The sequence below is a fragment of the Argopecten irradians genome, chromosome 12 (assembly GCF_041381155.1).
Source record: "Argopecten irradians isolate NY chromosome 12, Ai_NY, whole genome shotgun sequence".
In the NCBI taxonomy this organism is placed as follows: Eukaryota; Metazoa; Mollusca; class Bivalvia; order Pectinida; family Pectinidae; genus Argopecten; species Argopecten irradians.
The window spans coordinates 30,483,738-30,500,113 of NC_091145.1; the positions used below are offsets into that span (position 1 = coordinate 30,483,738).

Genomic DNA, 16,376 nt, shown 5'->3' on the forward strand with positions numbered 1-16,376 from the left:
TGGGATAGTGCCCTCGCCTTCGGCTCAGGCACTATTCCATCCCTCGACAATACTATGAGGCAACAGTGCCCTCTCAACCAGGCCATAATAGATGAATAGTACCTGAAGATTTGTTTGTTTGTTTGTTTGATTAATTAACGTCCTATTAACAGCTATGGTCATGTAAGGACGGCCTCCCATGTATGCAGTGTGTTGCGTGTATGTTGCGCGAGGTGCGTGTTTTGGGAGACTGCGGTATATTCGTGTTGTGTCTTCTTGTATAGTGGAACTGTTGCCCTTTTTATAGTGCTATATCACTGAAGCATGCCGCCGAAGACACCAGGCAACACACCCCACCCGGTCACATTATACTGACAACGGGCAAACCAGTCGTCCCACTCCCGTTATGCTAAGCGCTAAGCAGGAGCAGAAACTACATCTTTTATAGACTTTGGTGTGTCTCGGCCAGGGGACAGAACCCAGAGCCTTCCTCACAGGGGCGACCATAGGCCAAAAGTGAGGTGGTGTCAAGTGAGACTCTAGGAAGAACAAAGTAATTTAGGGAGAAAGAAAAGATAAGATCCTAAATTTAGTCGCCTTTTACGATCATGCAATAGGGGCAGCAGGTACAATTCTTACGCCCTACCTGCAGGGCCAGTACCTGAAGACATTTGAATCTTACAAAATCATATTCCAATGTGGCCGGAAAAACTTTAAGGAATCCCTTAACTTAGAAATGTGTTGCCTTTTCCCTTATTTTTGTCATGCTTTTCTTTGGGGAAATTTAAGTTAAAGAATTCCTTAAAGTAAAAGAATGTTCGTGAGACTTGACCCTGACAAATGCTGTGCATTTTGTCTCGTGAATGAAAATCTTTAACAATGTTTTGGAAAACCGACATGGGCTTCGCGTTCCTCTAATCGCTTGTATAAAAATTCTTCAGTGCCCTCAGCTGAGGAAAAGTTATTAAGATATAATCGGCCCGGACGGGAACTCTTTGAGGAAAGAGGTCGATAATTAAACCATTTTCCTGCAAAATATCGAAGCACGAGACGTCAAGAAAACGATGACAAGATTCATAATCAGTGTCGTCTGCGATATAGACCTATGGTGCAGTCATACCTGAAAAAAAAGGACAGGGGTGCCAACTGGACAGAAAGAGAGGTTATTTTAATGGAGTGTAAGAGCGAAGAGAACCAGTTTGTTGATGGAGGAATTGAGACAGGGAGAGGTTGGTGTTTAAATCATTCAATGAGACAGGGATCAAGGTTGGCTTCTTTCATCAATATCATGACAATACTAGTCGTGGTGGCTACTACCAGCAATACTATGGGCTATGTTAAATTTCTTTAAATCATTTTATAGAGCGAACATGTAACACCTTGGGTACGTTTGTAAGAAAACGATTTATATGAGTCAGATGCGTACTCATTTTTTGTAGGTATTATGTTTAGAGAACAAATGCGAAAAGTGTTCCCTGAGATTCCTGGGGAAGAGATTGTGCTTCCGATTCGGGGATTACGTTTTGTTCCTTATACTGGTAACAACGGGAAAAAGGGGCGAGTGTTGGGACAACTACGTAGTAGCGAAGATATAAAATGCGGAGACTTTCGCTACGGAGCGATATAATAATCTGGCTCTTTGAACATGCATCATATTGGGTGATTCGATTATCGCCGTGGTCATATTATTTGCATTAATTGATTACATTAGGAGGAAATAGTCTTTTATGAGGTTAAGTTATTATAACTTGGAAGTATTAATATCTGTTTAGGCTAATATAAAGAGTTTTAAACAGCAGTTGGTGCCATTGTTTTTATACATGTAAATAGGAGGGCGGGACATTGTGTTCACACGTTTTGGATTTGAATGTGTTGGTGTATTCACCACTTCTTTTCTATCAGGGTCTTGTGTGAGGAATTGATGTCATCACCATCCAATAGTTTTGTTAGTCAGTGTGAACTTAGTACTATAGAAAAGTATATGTTGACATTATATGATGTATTAAAGGGAATTATAATGAGAAGTAGATCGCTAGCAATAGACAAGGTCTTAGTGTATCAATTCAGATTCTAATTTATAATTAGCAAGTTTCTTCCTTATGTTGGTTAAGAGTTGAGATTCACTTTTATTTCTATAGAGTTCAGGTTTGATGGATTTACAATAGTGAGTAAATATCTTTGCGGACCTTGTGGTGTACATGCATATCGCAATTGGCCTATGTATGTGCCAAATTATGTCTATAGAAAGTTTTATGGAATCCGAGTGAATATTTTGTAATTTATTGTTGAGTTATCCAATAACCAACATTTGTCTTTTATATTGGTGTTTCTTACTGTAAGATTAAAATGGGGAGCTTTTTTACTGTAAGATTAAAATGGGGAGCTTTTTTACTGTAAGATTAAAATGGGGAGCTATTGAAACACACAGTTCCTCATTATTCTAAGTGGTGCTGTTGCTAGATGATATATTGGAAATTATGAAAGCAACTTATTGGTATTTAAGGTTAAAACTGTAGTGCTGTCGAGATATTTCAGGCGGCCAATGGCGTCTACAAGCGAGAATTAAGAGTCTTCTCTTTCATTGCTAGGCATGTTCAAGTTTTAATTATACTTTAAGTTTAATCTTCGGTGTCCTTGTAAGATGTAAAAAGACGACTAAATTCGGGGTATTATCCTCTCTCCTTTCTATTTGGCTATTTCTTCTCCCTAACGTCTCCCTAGACACCGCTTCAGTAGAGCGCTCGCCAATGTGAGGAAGCTCTGGGTTATGTCCCCTGGCCGAGACAAGTCTATAAAAGTAGTAGTTTCTGCTCCTGTTGAACACTCGGTGCAAAGTGAGTGGGCGGCTGGTTTGATCGTTGTCTGTAAAATGTGACCGGGTGATGTGTGATTCTTTGGTTTCATATGCGACATTTTCCGCAAATATCACTTTATAAAGGACAACGTTTCCTCTATTAAAGGGCACAACACGAATTTACCGCCGTCTCTCAAAACACTATGTACACTATTGTCAAAATTGTACCTGCTGCCCATATTGCATGAAGGCGATTAAATGTAAGATATTATGTTCTATAAATCTTTTGAAGTATATTTCAACTAGATCTACTAAAAGGTAATCAGATTCATCATCCTTGCACATACACTTCCAAGTTTTTCTTACTTTCTTAATTAGACGTGTCGTGCCACTTTTCATGGCACGTCACACATGCAGTGATAAGGATGTATGTTTAAATCCGGATATCATTTGCTCTTTTGCATAATTAATCGATTATAACCGACTTTATTCTTTCTAACGTTTTTCTTGACACTACCTCACTGTAAGCCTTTAGTTGAGCGCTCGCACCTGTGATGTAGGTTCTAGGTTCTGTCCCCTGGCCGAGACGCACCATTGTTTATGAAAGTGGTAGTACTGCTTCCTGCTTAGCGCTCTTGGGAGGCTGTCCTTACATGACCCGGCCTGTTCATAGGACGTTGATTTAATCAAACTGACAAACAAAAAGTAGAGAGGTAAATAAATAGAACCCCCTTTGTTTGCTAGATCTACAGTCTGTTCTTCCTTTCCGGGGGGAATGACAGAGTTTCTACCACTTTAGCCTCAAAGTTGGTTTTCATGACATTCAAAATTGTTTAAATTGTTTAGCTGCTTGTCTTAATGGCCCTTCTTTCACGGCCTGCACAGCTTTATAAGTATCGTCATAATTATGACTGGCATATTTCATCCCTTTCATAGGATGCGTCCCCCTCTGGACACCATTCCTTCTCAAGTTCCTCAGTCATCCACGCCTTAGCTATATGTTTATGTTTAAGGCAGCTGCGGTATTGTGCCCATATAGACTTTTCTTTGTCTTACCTTTTATAGTTATCTTTGGAGGCATGGCATCTCCCTTTATATTTACAGTTGCCTTAACAGTGATATTTGTTCAGTCGTTTCACATTTTTAACCCTTAGTGCCAAGTACACTAACAGGCGTGTGCTTGAATACGCCGATTCCGGGATTCAAGGAACTCTTCTGGGTTTGTTTGATTAATTAACGTCCTATTAACAGCTATGGTCATGTAAGGACGGCCTCCCATGTATGCGGTGTGTTGCGTGAATGTTGTGCGAGGTGCATGTTTTGAGAGACTGCGGTATATTCATGTTATGTCTTCTTGTATAGTGGAACTTTTGCCCTTTTTATAGTGCTATATCACTGAAGCATGCCGCCGAAGACACCAAGCAACACACACCCCACCCGGTCACATTATACTGACAACGGGCGAACCAGTCGTCCCACTCCCTTTATGCTGAGCGCTAAGCAGGAGCAGAAACTACCACTTTTATAGACTTTGGTGTGTCTCGGCCAGGGGACAGGACCCAGAGCCTTCCTCCAAAAGTGAGGCGGTGCCAAGGGAGGCATTAGGAAAGATTAAAGTCAGTTAGAAAGAAGAGAAAAGATAAGATCCTAAATTTAGTCGCCTTTTACGATCATGCAATAGGGGCAGCAGGTACAATTCTAACGCCCTACCTGCAGGGCCAGGAACTCTTCTGGGTAGGAGGTAGAAACCATTGATTTGGTCATGTGACCGCGAAAAATTTAGGGCACATTTTCCCGTCATGGCGGTGATACTTATAGGCAGAGAATACCAATGTCCGGGTAAAGGTCATTGTCGGTAATACTTGCTCAAAAACGGAACTAAGATAAACTGTTATGTTTTGTGTTTAATATTTGTTATTGATTTTTGGGGAAATGTAACCAGGTAAGTTATGAAATATTTGTGAGTGAGACGTCAGATACCGTTGATTTCCAACTGCTAGGCGACAGCTCCATTTGATGCCGTACTTTACATGTCATTTCCTTATGAAGTGTCTAAATTCAATTTTCGTGCATATTTAAATTATATTTAATACAATATGTTCTGATAATTAATGTTAAATGTTCTGTCGTGATAAGTAATTTTCCACCCGTGTACAATCATTACATATGCAGCCATTTTGTTTCAAAATATGCCCTAAATTAAGTCACATGACAAAATTGACTGAATGTTGTATTCCGGAAACGGCGTATTGCTTTCCCGTTTAGTCGGCATTCCATATTCGCTCTGGTGCGTTTTGAAGACTTTATGATGCTATGACTTCCGACAGAGTGGCAAAATACTTATCCACAACCGTACTGTTAAGCATCCTTGCTTTCGAATTTCCTAGCTGCTCTGGCATTTGTAAAGCAAGGTCTGGATGACGTGATTTCAAGGCACTCCACCAATTTTTTGGCGCCCTATTCTTATAAATTGATGCGTTAACACAATATGCCGGTCGTGGTCAGGAGCGCTTGGCGCGAAACTCTGCAGCTTCCTTTATATTGTCGACGATTTTCTTTCTACAGCCTCAGAAATATTCTGCCTAGCTTGGCATCTATTTCCAATTTATTTCTGGGCAATATTATTTCTTGGCCGCCTTAAGAACTGAAAAGCCTTCCTTGGCAGTATTAATGGCAAATTCTCCCCACTTCTTTGATATACTTTCTTTGATTGCTTTGAAGGTATGTGCAGGTAGGGCGTTAGAATTGTACCTGCTGTCCCTTTTCTTTTCTTCCTAACCGACTTTATCCTTCCTAATGCCTCCCTTGGCACCGCCTCACTTTTGGCCTAGAGTTGAGCGTTCGCCGTTGTGATGAAGGCTCTGGGTTCCGTCCCCTAGCCGAGACACACCAAAGTCTATAAAAGTGGTAATTTCTGCTCCTGCTTAGCGCTCAGCATGCAGGGAGTGAGACGACTGGTTCGCCCGTTGTCGGTATAATGAGACCGGGTGGTGGGGTGTGTTGCTTGGTGTCTTCGGCGGCATGCATCAGTGATATAGCACTATTAAAGGGGCAACAGTTCCACTATACAAGAAGACACAACACGAACATACCATAGTCTCCCAAAACACATACCTCGCACTTCACACACGCTACACACTGCATGCAAGGGAGGACGTCCTTACATGACCCTGGCTGTTAGTAGGACGTAAATTTAATCAAACAAACTAACACAAATTCTTTGACTGATGTTTCCACTGGCTTTCTCTGGTTTGCCCTAAATGACTAATTCCGAACTTCTTACAAAAGTATGTCTCGATCTCCGAATAAATATTTTCGATTTCGGGTTAAATTTTTTGCTTGTGAATCATGATTGGCAATTATATCTACATCGATCTATTAGCTGGATCACAATTTCATTCGCCGCTGCCATTTTCTACGGAAGATTATAAATAATCTGCTTTGGGTTGAGCATGTTATGTGGGTTGGAAGTGCCGAGGTACAGACAATTATAACCATGAGTATGTGACTGCCCTCCATGATCGTTAACGGTGACTGAATTTGGTATATTTTCTCTTTCTTCCTAACGTCACCCTTGATACTGTTTCACTGTCATGTTCCTATATTTAGACTTTTGTATTTTATTACAATTTTATTTGCAATCCGGAACTTTCCGGAATTTGCAGTCCGGATGTTAGTCTAGCCTAATTTTAGATTCGACTCAGGTAGTCAACATGCCGGGCCACGGCTAAATCAAAGGAAAATTTAGGTCCCCCACAGGGTAGGTTTATTCCCTGTCCATATATTGTTTATATGTATTTTTGTCTACCATATGATTGTAAACATTATTCAGTCATTGTGATTATTTCACGATGGTTTATTTGCCATTTTTAGTCATTTGATTATCGTTGATCATGTATCGTCTGCAGGAGCACATGTTCAGTGCTTTAGGACCCTGCGTGTCACTAGTATAGCATATGTTGATTAGAGGTATTATGGGATGTATGTATAGTATGTTTACTAGATAGGTATAATGTGAATAAGCCTTTTAGATAGATATAATTACTGTTTTGAGCGAGGTATGATTTAGTCAATTCGTCCTCTTATAATTACATGTGTATACATGGGACGAAATGTCTTACTAGGCAAACTTTATTATAGATAACAATTTACTATAAATAATGTACTTAGAGACATTCTGTCTGAAGGTGAATGCATATATATTGTGTTCATATATAGAAATATTGTCAAATAGGAAATCCAGGTAATTTACATGTGTAATTTTTGTTCTCATATCTCATTATTTACACTTATAATCTCTAGTCAATTATGTGTATAGTTATCAAAGTATTGAGGGTACTGAGATAGATTAAGTTTCAATTAGGCATGTGAAGTTATAAGGACACACTGTACATCTGTCTTATTGTGCCTTTATTTTCATATGTTGTAGTCTTTTACCTTCCTCCGGGGAGTTCTGTGAATCGAATACCTTCCTCCGGGGAGTTCAGTGAAAGGAATAACTACCTTCCTCCGGGAAGTTCAATGTGTAGTCTTTTAACTTCCTCCGGGGAGTTCTGTGAATCGAATACCTTCCTCCGGGGAGTTCAGTGAAAGGAATAACTACCTTCCTCCGGGAAGTTCAATGTAAACAGATGTACCTTCCTCTGGGGGGATTTGCGAAATAAACAAGTGAACCTACAGAAATCTGAGTCATGTCATAAACACCACAGTAAAAGACCTGCGATCGAGACCTACAGGAACTCATCATCAACAACAATGAGTATGGCAAGCGAGACACGTACCAGGAACTTAACACCAGAAGGCGAGACAATGTTTCAAGCCGTTGTTCCAGACTATTCTAAAAAGTTGGTGAAATTAGGAGCTACAATTCATGATTTGATCCATAGGATAATCATAAATGCTGAAGAAGGTTTGTTAGAAGAATTACTCGTAAACAAATCTCTCTACATAGATGTTTCAGACAAATTCAGGATTTTCTTCAGAGGACAAGAACAGCAGATAGTTTTAGAGAACTCGCTAGTCACAAACTTGTTCGTGAAAGTATTCTTTCCAAGATTGATTCCGCAGACAGAGGCCCTCCAACAAAGGAAGACAAGGCACGGTCACAAACATCATTTTGTTCCAGTCGATCTCATAGATCCTCAGTTGATTACATACTTACTAAACAGAGACTAAAACATGAAAGAGCAAAGGTGAACATGGAGTTTATGGAAAAGGAGGCAAAAGTATTAAAACAACAAACTGAAGTCGACATAAGTCTGAAATTACTTAGATCGAAAAGAGACCTAAAAGAAGCAGAGGCAGAACTCCATGCTGTACAGGAACTAATTGAGGAAGATAAGAACAGCCTTGATAGTCATGTGATACAGCTACGTACAGAAGCCTTTGTAAACGATACTGTGAATTTTGTAGGGAAGGATATCAACCAGGCAGATCAGCCGAGTCCAGAACCAATACAGAACCTCCCTCCGCTTCCTGATTTCAGTAACATTACAGCTGATCAATTCACCAGCCCTCCACTTCGTCCAACTGCTCCAACCTTCCAACCGGCTTTATCGGAGTTCCCATTTTCAAATCAACTGCCAAAGGAAACCCCTCAGGTTAAGTTTGTTACACACACCGTCCTATAAGACCTCCAGTACAATCTACACCACTGGAGGCACACGTACCACAGTTTGTCATCCCAGATTCTCCTCATATCGCTTCATCTCAATGGGGCTCTCCTGAACAACATCCAGCCACACCTAGTCCAGCTATGATTAACAGCAGTTGTAAGGACACTACGGAACTCACCAAGTTCATGATAAAAAAGGATCTTTTGTTGTCAAGATTCACTCAGTTCTCGGATGAACCACAAAGATTCATGCTTTGGAAAGCCAGTTTCAAGAACATTATAAGAGAGCTTGATGTCACTGTTACAGAAGAACTTGATCTTTTAGTAAGATGGTTGGGCCCAGAGTCCTCTAAACAGGCATTAAGTCTTAGAGCAGCACACTCCCATGATGAGAGGTTAACACTTACCAAGATATGGGATAGGATCGACAGCAGGTATGGTTCTCCGGAGCTTGTTGTACAGTCATTTCAAAGGAGGCTAGATCATTTCCCTAGGCTATCTAACAAGGATAATCCGAAGATGTATGAACTTTCTGATTTACTGACTGAGATGCAATCCTTAAAGGAAAACGTGATGTACACTGCTTCGTTGGCTCATTTAGACTCTTCAGCTGGTGTGAAGCCTATCGTCAACAAACTTCCATCGTTCGTACAACGGAAATGGACGGACATGGCCTTTAGGCACAAGAAAGATCAAAACATCCTCTATCCACCATTTAGTGTCTTCTCCAGTTTCGTAGCGGATATGGCTGAAAGAATGAATGATCCAGGACTTCAATTGGACCCTCCTCAGTCAACTCAAACCAAGGTATCAGAGAGTGCTACAGGGAAGAGGAGTGGAAATATGAAGGTTTCTAGTAAAAAGACTGATGTAGAGAAACAAAACCCTTCGACTCACATATGTCCTATTCACGGTGAAGGTGCCCGTCACACCTTGAAAGACTGTCGCTTATTCTTATCCAAGCATGTACCTGATAGGAAGGATATTCTGAAAAAACATGGTTACTGCTTTAAATGTTGTAATAACAAACATCTAGCGAAATCCTGCAAAGTCACGGTGAAGTGTGAGATTTGTGGTGGAAGTCGGCACCCTACTATACTCCATATAGAAGACTACTCCCAGAATCCTACTTCAGTCCATGGAGGGGAGCATATCTCTACCACTGTCTCAGGACAACATAACAGTACTTAGGCCTGCTGTACGCAAGTGTGTAAAAACCCGACAGGAATGGGTAAATCATGTTCAAAAACTGTACTTGTCAAAGTATATCCTAATGGAGAGCAACACAAGGCTATTCGTCTATACGCAGTCATAGATGACCAGAGTAATGCTAGTTTAGCCAAAACTGCATTTTTCGACAGATTTGGAGAAAACGGTCAATATACAGAGTACACCATGGCGTCCTGTTCTGGAGTAATTCCTTGCTCTGGGAGGAAAGCCCAAGGATACGTGGTGGAGTCAATAGATGGAGAGTTTTCTCTTAACTTTCCAGTCCTCCTGGAATGTGACAATATCCCGAATAACCGGAATGAAATCCCTACTCCTGAGGCAGCTCGTTCATTCCCATTTGCAGGGAATCGCTCAACAAATTCAACCATTAGATCACAACGCAGATATCTTGATGTTAATAGGACGCGACATGCCTACTGCGCATCATGTCATGGACCAAAGGATAGGACCCTTGGACGGACCATACGCCCAACGTCTCAAACTTGGATGGGTTATTATTGGAGAAGTATGTCTGGGCAAGGTACACCAGACATCCTATATTACTACGAATAAGGTACATACCCTCGTTGATGGACGACCCTCATTGATGGAACCCTGTCCTAACTGTTTTGATTTCAAAGAGGACAATCCCAGAACAACCACCTTCCCGTTGTTTGCCAAGACTCAACACGACGATAAGCCTGGCCACTCGATTGAGGATAAACAATTCCTGCATATGATGAACACAGGTTTCAAGAAAAACAGTCATGGTCAGTGGGAAGCACCTCTACCGTTAAGGCCAGATCGTCCGCGATTGCCTGACAATCGAGCCCAGAGCCTACGGAGAGCAATGATACTGGATACCAGTCTCCGTAGAGATCAGCGTAAACATTCTCATATGATGGAATTCATGTCTAAAGTCTTGGAAAAGGGACATGCAGAAATTGCCCCAGATCTCGCATCAGAAGAAGAGCGATGGTACTTACCGCTGTTTGGAATATACCATCCTAAAAAGCCAAACAAGATTCGCTGTGTTTTTGACTCCTCTGCAAAGGAAAATGGCCTTTCTCTCAACAGCGTGCTAATGACCGGTCCAGATCTCACTAACAGTTTACTTGGTGTGTTACTCAGGTTTCGAAAGGATCCAGTTGCAGTTATGGCTGATGTAGAACAAATGTTCTACTGCTTTAAAGTAGTCCAGGAACACCGTAACCTTCTACGATTCTTCTGGTATGCCGACAACTCCATTTCGAACCCACTGATTGAGTATCGCATGACTTCCCATGTTTTTGGGAACTCGCCATCACCAGCAGTTGCCTCGTACGGTCTAAGAAAGGCAGCAGAGAATTCTGACAAGGACGTACAGGAGTTTGTATCAAGGAATTTCTACGTGGATGATGGTCTTACATCTACCCCTGATGCAACTACAGCCGTATCACTCATTAAGAGAACCCAAAGGAGTTTACACGAGAATGGTGGAATTAGACTTCACAAAATTGCATCCAATTCTGAAGAAGTTTTGAAAGCATTCCAGCCAGATGACATAGCTGGAGATATTAGAGATCTTGATCTTACAACAGACTGCCCGCCAGTACAGAGAAGCCTCGGGTTGCACTAGAATCTGACATCAGACTCATTTATGTTTAGCGCGGGAGTCACTGAAAAGGCTTACACAAAAAGAGGTCTTTTATCGATTATCAACGGTATCTTTGACCCCATAGGATTTGCAGCTCCAGTGATTTTGCGAGGAAGACTGCTTTTCCGAGATCTTGTGGGATCATCACCCAAATGGGACGAGCCTCTACCAGAGGAACGAAGACAAGAATGGGAAGCATGGTGCAATTCCCTCGAGAGACTATGCGCATGTTCTTTCCCTAGACAATACTTTCCTGGTGCCATTTATCAGGATTTGGAGAAGAAGGTTTGCATATTCTCGGACACCTCAAAAGATGCTGTAGCAGCAGTGGCCTTCCTTCAGACCAGCGATCAGCATGGTATGAGCTTCTTGTTGGGAAAGGCAAAGACAGCACCACAACATGGACATACAATACCGCGCCTCGAGCTTTGTGCAGCGGTCTTAGCGACAGAGCTTGGTCGTACTATAAATGAGCAATTGGACATTCCACCTGAAAACATGCACTTTTATTCAGACAGCATGGTAGTGCTTGGATATCTACACAACAGAGTTAGACGGTTCTACGTTTATGTAGGCAATCGGGTGGACAGGATCCTCAGCTTTACGAAACCAACACAGTGGAGTCACATTCCTTCTGAAAGTAACCCTGCTGATGAAGGAACTAGATGTGTAAATGCTTGTGATCTTCAGGAAAGTATGTGGCTCAATGGAACAAGTGTCTTGACTGAGGAAAGGAGTACGTCTGAGACTGAAAGATATCCACTTGTTCAACCGACACATGACCTAGAGGTTAGACCAGAAGTCCAGGTCCTCAAGACCTCATCTTCCCCATCACTTTGTATTGGAGCTGAACGGATCAAACATTTCTCTACTTGGAAATCATTGGTAAGAGGCATCGCTTACCTCAAGTCCCTTGCAATCATCGGGAAAAACCCGTCCGTGGGACGAACCAGACAGGTCACCCCAGAACTTATTGAAAAGTCTCGGATTTTCATCCTCAAAGATGTTCAGGAACAGGTCTACAATGAGGAATTACGGTGTCTCAAGGAATCAAAGGCAGTACCTAGTAATAGCAGCATCTCATCCTTAACACCGATTCTGGACCAGGACGGCATTCTTCGAGTTGGTGGTCGTCTCAACCGTTCAAACTTTTCTTTGGAAGAGCGAAATCCAATTATAGTGCCAGGTAAACATCATGTGGCTCGACTTCTTATCGAACACTTTCATGCAGAGGTCCGTCACCAGGGTAGGCATCTGACCGAGGGTGCTGTACGATCAGGAGGTTACTGGGTGACCGGCGCCAAACGTTTGATTTCCTCAATCCTCCAAGCATGTATGAAATGTCATCGACTTCGCGGGAAATTTAGTCATCAGCAAATGGCAGATCTTCCGCCTGATAGACTTGAGCCATGTGCGTCATTTACGTATGTAGGTGTAGACGTTTTCGGCCCATGGAGCATTACTTCCAGACGCACTAGAGAGGGCACTGCACTGTCTAAACGATGGGCTGTGCTTTTTACCTGTCTTGTGACAAGAGCTGTTCATATAGAGGTTATTGAAGAGATGTCATCATCATCTTTTATTAACGCCTTACGCCGGTTCTTCTCTATTCGCGGACCTGTACGCGAGTTTCGCTCTGATAATGGAACTAACTTCGTAGGATCTACAGAAGACATGGGTTTTCAGACAATCAACGTGGATGAACCTAAATTCGCGAATTACATGTTAGAGAACAGTACTGTCTGGCGCTTCAACCCGCCACACGCGTCCCATATGGGCGGCGCGTGGGAACGCATGATTGGCACAGCGAGAAGGATCTTGACTCCATGCTGATAGACATGAAGGGTAGAGCTCTAACTCATGAAATACTTACCACTTTGATGGCAGAGGTAGTAGCCATCATGAATTCAAGACCTATTGCACCTATGTCTAGTGATCCTCAAGACGCCACTGTACTTTCACCATCTGTGCTACTGACTCAGAAGACCTCATGCCCATCTTCAGTGTGTTGTGAACATCTCAACCAGAAAGACCTTTACAGACATCAGTGGAAATGTGTCCAAGTACTGGCTGAAGAGTTTTGGAAGAAATGGCGGAGAGAGTACCTCCTCAACTTGCAGACGCGTACCAAATGGCAGAAACCGCAGAGGAATCTTCAAGAAGGGGACATCGTTCTTATGAAGGATCGGAGTGTCGCGCGCATGGAATGGCCTCTTGCAGTTGTTAACCGTGTGTTCATAAGTGAAGACAAATTAGTGCGAAAAGTGGAAATCCGTGTGGTCAGAGATGGCAAAACAACATACTTTGTTAGATCAGTTACCGAAGTTGTGTTTGCCCAGAGTGACTTCAAGGAATGAACAAATGTGGAAATACTCTTTGCTTGTATTAGAATCATTCAGACATTTTTTTAATGTGATATTACCTAAGTTTATTTGCATTGAACATAACATTTTTGTTTAAGTAGTGATATAGATATATCAGGAGGGGAGTGTCATGTTCCTATATTTAGACTTTTGTATTTTATTACAATTTTATTTGCAATCCGGAACTTTCCGGAATTTGCAGTCCGGATGTTAGTCTAGCCTAATTTTAGATTCGACTCAGGTAGTCAACATGCCGGGCCACGGCTAAATCAAAGGAAAATTTAGGTCCCCCATAGGGTAGGTTTATTCCTAGCCCGAGATATTCTGGCCCTGACACCAGACTTAGACATAATGACAGATAGATGTCTGGTTTAGGGCCAGAGCGCAGTAGTACTCGAAAACCTGGAATAAGCCGACACCGTTTGGTATCGTGTCAGGTACTCTCCGATTCAGACTGACCACCGAGAAGCACCACTAACCTTAGTCTATACAACAAATGAATATCATATCTACCCAAAAATAGCAATCCGTCGAGATTAAAGATGATTTGCATACTACGAGAAAATGGCGACGACGACGAGGGAAATTTAAAGTTGCGGAAAAGAAACTACTGTGTGGACACAATAGAACGTGCATGCGTGATGAAATGGATGGCTATGAGTAGATAAATTATTCATTTGTTGAAAAGACCAAGGTAAGTGGCGATTCTCGATGGTAATATTTTGTAAGTAGTCTGAATCGGAGAGTACCTGGCCCGATACCAAACGGTGTCGGCTTATTCCAGGTTTTCGAGTACTACTGCGCTCTGGCCCTAAACCAGACATCTATCTGTCATAATGTTTAAGTCTGGTGTCAGGGCCAGAATATCTCGGGCTAGTTTATTCCCTGTCCATATATTGTTTATATGTATTTTTGTCTACCATATGATTGTAAACATTATTCAGTCATTGTGATTATTTCACGATAGTTTATTTGCCATTTTTAGTCATTTGATTATCGTTGATCATGTATCGTCTGCAGGAGCACATGTTCAGTGCTTTAGGACCCTGCGTGTCACTAGTATAGCATATGTTGATTAGAGGTATTATGGGATGTATGTATAGTATGTTTACTAGATAGGTATAATGTGAATAAGCCTTTTAGATAGATATAATTACTGTTTTGATCGAGGTATGATTTAGTCAATTCGTCCTCTTATAATTACATGTGTATACATGGGACGAAATGTCTTACTAGGCAAACTTTATTATAGATAACAATTTACTATAAATAATGTACTTAGAGACATTCTGTCTGAAGGTGAATGCATATATATTGTGTTCATATATAGAAATATTGTCAAATACGAAATCCAGGTAATTTACATGTGTAATTTTGTTCTCATATCTCATTATTTACACTTATTATCTCTAGTCAATTATGTGTATAGTTATCAAAGTATTGAGGGTACTGAGATAGATTAAGTTTCAATTAGGCATGTGTAGTTATAAGGACACATTGTACATCTGTCTTATTGTGCCTTTATTTTCATATGTTGTAGTCTTTTTACCTTCCTCCGGGGAGTTCTGTGAATCGAATACCTTCCTCCGGGGAGTTCTGTGAATCGAATACCTTCCTCCGGGGAGTTCAGTGAAAGGAATAACTACCTTCCTCCGGGAAGTTCAATGTAAACAGATGTACCTTCCTCTGGGGAGATTTGCAAAATAAACAAGTGAACCTACAGAAATCTGAGTCGTGTAATAAACACCACATTCACTTTTGGCCTTCAGTTGCGTGCTCGGCCCCGTGAGGAAGGCTCAGAGTTCCGCCCAATAGTCTATAAAAGTAGTATACATCGATACATGTACGTATTAAAGTGTTAAAATTTAAGTGTTTTCTTTGTATTTTTTTTATATATATATCTAATAAGCTAACAAACACCGACAGTTTTCATGCACTGTTTACTTTGAATTGGGTTATGGGACTTTGTGTTGTACAGTAGTCAGTGGAAGTGAATTCCAATACTTGAATTTTACATGAAAACATGCTGCCGAATATACCCCAAGAAGCACACACCCCTATCACATAATACGGCTTCAATGATAACTTTTAGCCACTAAAAATATACAGACATTCACACACACACATAACACACATGGAGGGGTGTCTGTGGCTATTAATACGACTTTAAACCTTCAAAACCAAACCAAGGAGTTGCACCTGCTTCCTTATATATTATATTCAGGTTTCCTCATTACGTCTCATTTCTGGCCTCGATTGTGTATTTGTTTGATTAACGGCCCACTACCTTTCCGAAACAAACATTTTACTTTTTTAAAACAGCAATTACATCAGAAAATGTCACTTAAATGTGTATTGGTTGCCTAAGATGAGGTGATAAAACGAAATTAATATAAATGCAAGATTCCCTCCGTAATCTATGTCAACAGTGAATTCATTTCGCTGTTTTGCCTGTCGTCCCACTTTATTAAAGCTGAACGCCCAACTGGGATAGATTACCAGTTATATAAATTATAGCATGTCTCGGCCACGGGATAGAACCCAGAACCTAGCTCGAAAGCAAAGACGGTGTCGAAGGAGACGTTAGGGAGAAGAAAAAAATAAGGTCCTAACTAAATTGCCTTTTACAATGATGCAAAAATAGAGGCAGCAGATCCAAATCTAACGCCTTACATATAAGATCGCTTTTGGGCTCGGGTTGTCCGCTCGCCCCTGTGATGAAATTGCTGGGTTCTGTCCTTACATAGTATATAAAAAAGGTAGTTTCTGCTCGTGGAGACA

The 16,376-nt window shown here is 41.3% G+C and overlaps 3 protein-coding genes across 3 annotated transcripts; all 3 read left to right on the forward strand.

Moving 5' to 3' along the window:
* Positions 1–10,203: 10,203 nt before the first annotated feature.
* LOC138305049 (uncharacterized) lies at positions 10,204–11,214 on the forward strand. Its single transcript, XM_069245456.1, has one exon. The coding sequence runs from the start codon at positions 10,204–10,206 to the stop codon at positions 11,212–11,214; it is 1,011 nt and encodes a 336-aa protein (XP_069101557.1).
* Positions 11,215–11,235: 21 nt separating this feature from the next.
* Positions 11,236–13,065, forward strand: LOC138305050 (uncharacterized). The gene has a single exon (XM_069245457.1). It carries the CDS (start codon positions 11,236–11,238, stop codon positions 13,063–13,065), a length of 1,830 nt encoding a protein of 609 aa, XP_069101558.1.
* Positions 13,066–13,133: 68 nt separating this feature from the next.
* On the forward strand, positions 13,134–13,589 carry LOC138305051 (uncharacterized). Its single transcript, XM_069245458.1, has one exon. It carries the CDS (start codon positions 13,134–13,136, stop codon positions 13,587–13,589), a length of 456 nt encoding a protein of 151 aa, XP_069101559.1.
* Positions 13,590–16,376: the final 2,787 nt, after the last annotated feature.

Excerpts from the sequence above, each read along its gene's own strand:
- LOC138305051 (XM_069245458.1), top strand. The coding sequence starts at position 13,134 with ATGAATTCAAGACCTATTGCACCTATGTCTAGTGATCCTCAAGACGCC.
- LOC138305049 (XM_069245456.1), top strand. The coding sequence starts at position 10,204 with ATGGAACCCTGTCCTAACTGTTTTGATTTCAAAGAGGACAATCCCAGA.
- LOC138305050 (XM_069245457.1), top strand. The coding sequence starts at position 11,236 with ATGTTTAGCGCGGGAGTCACTGAAAAGGCTTACACAAAAAGAGGTCTT.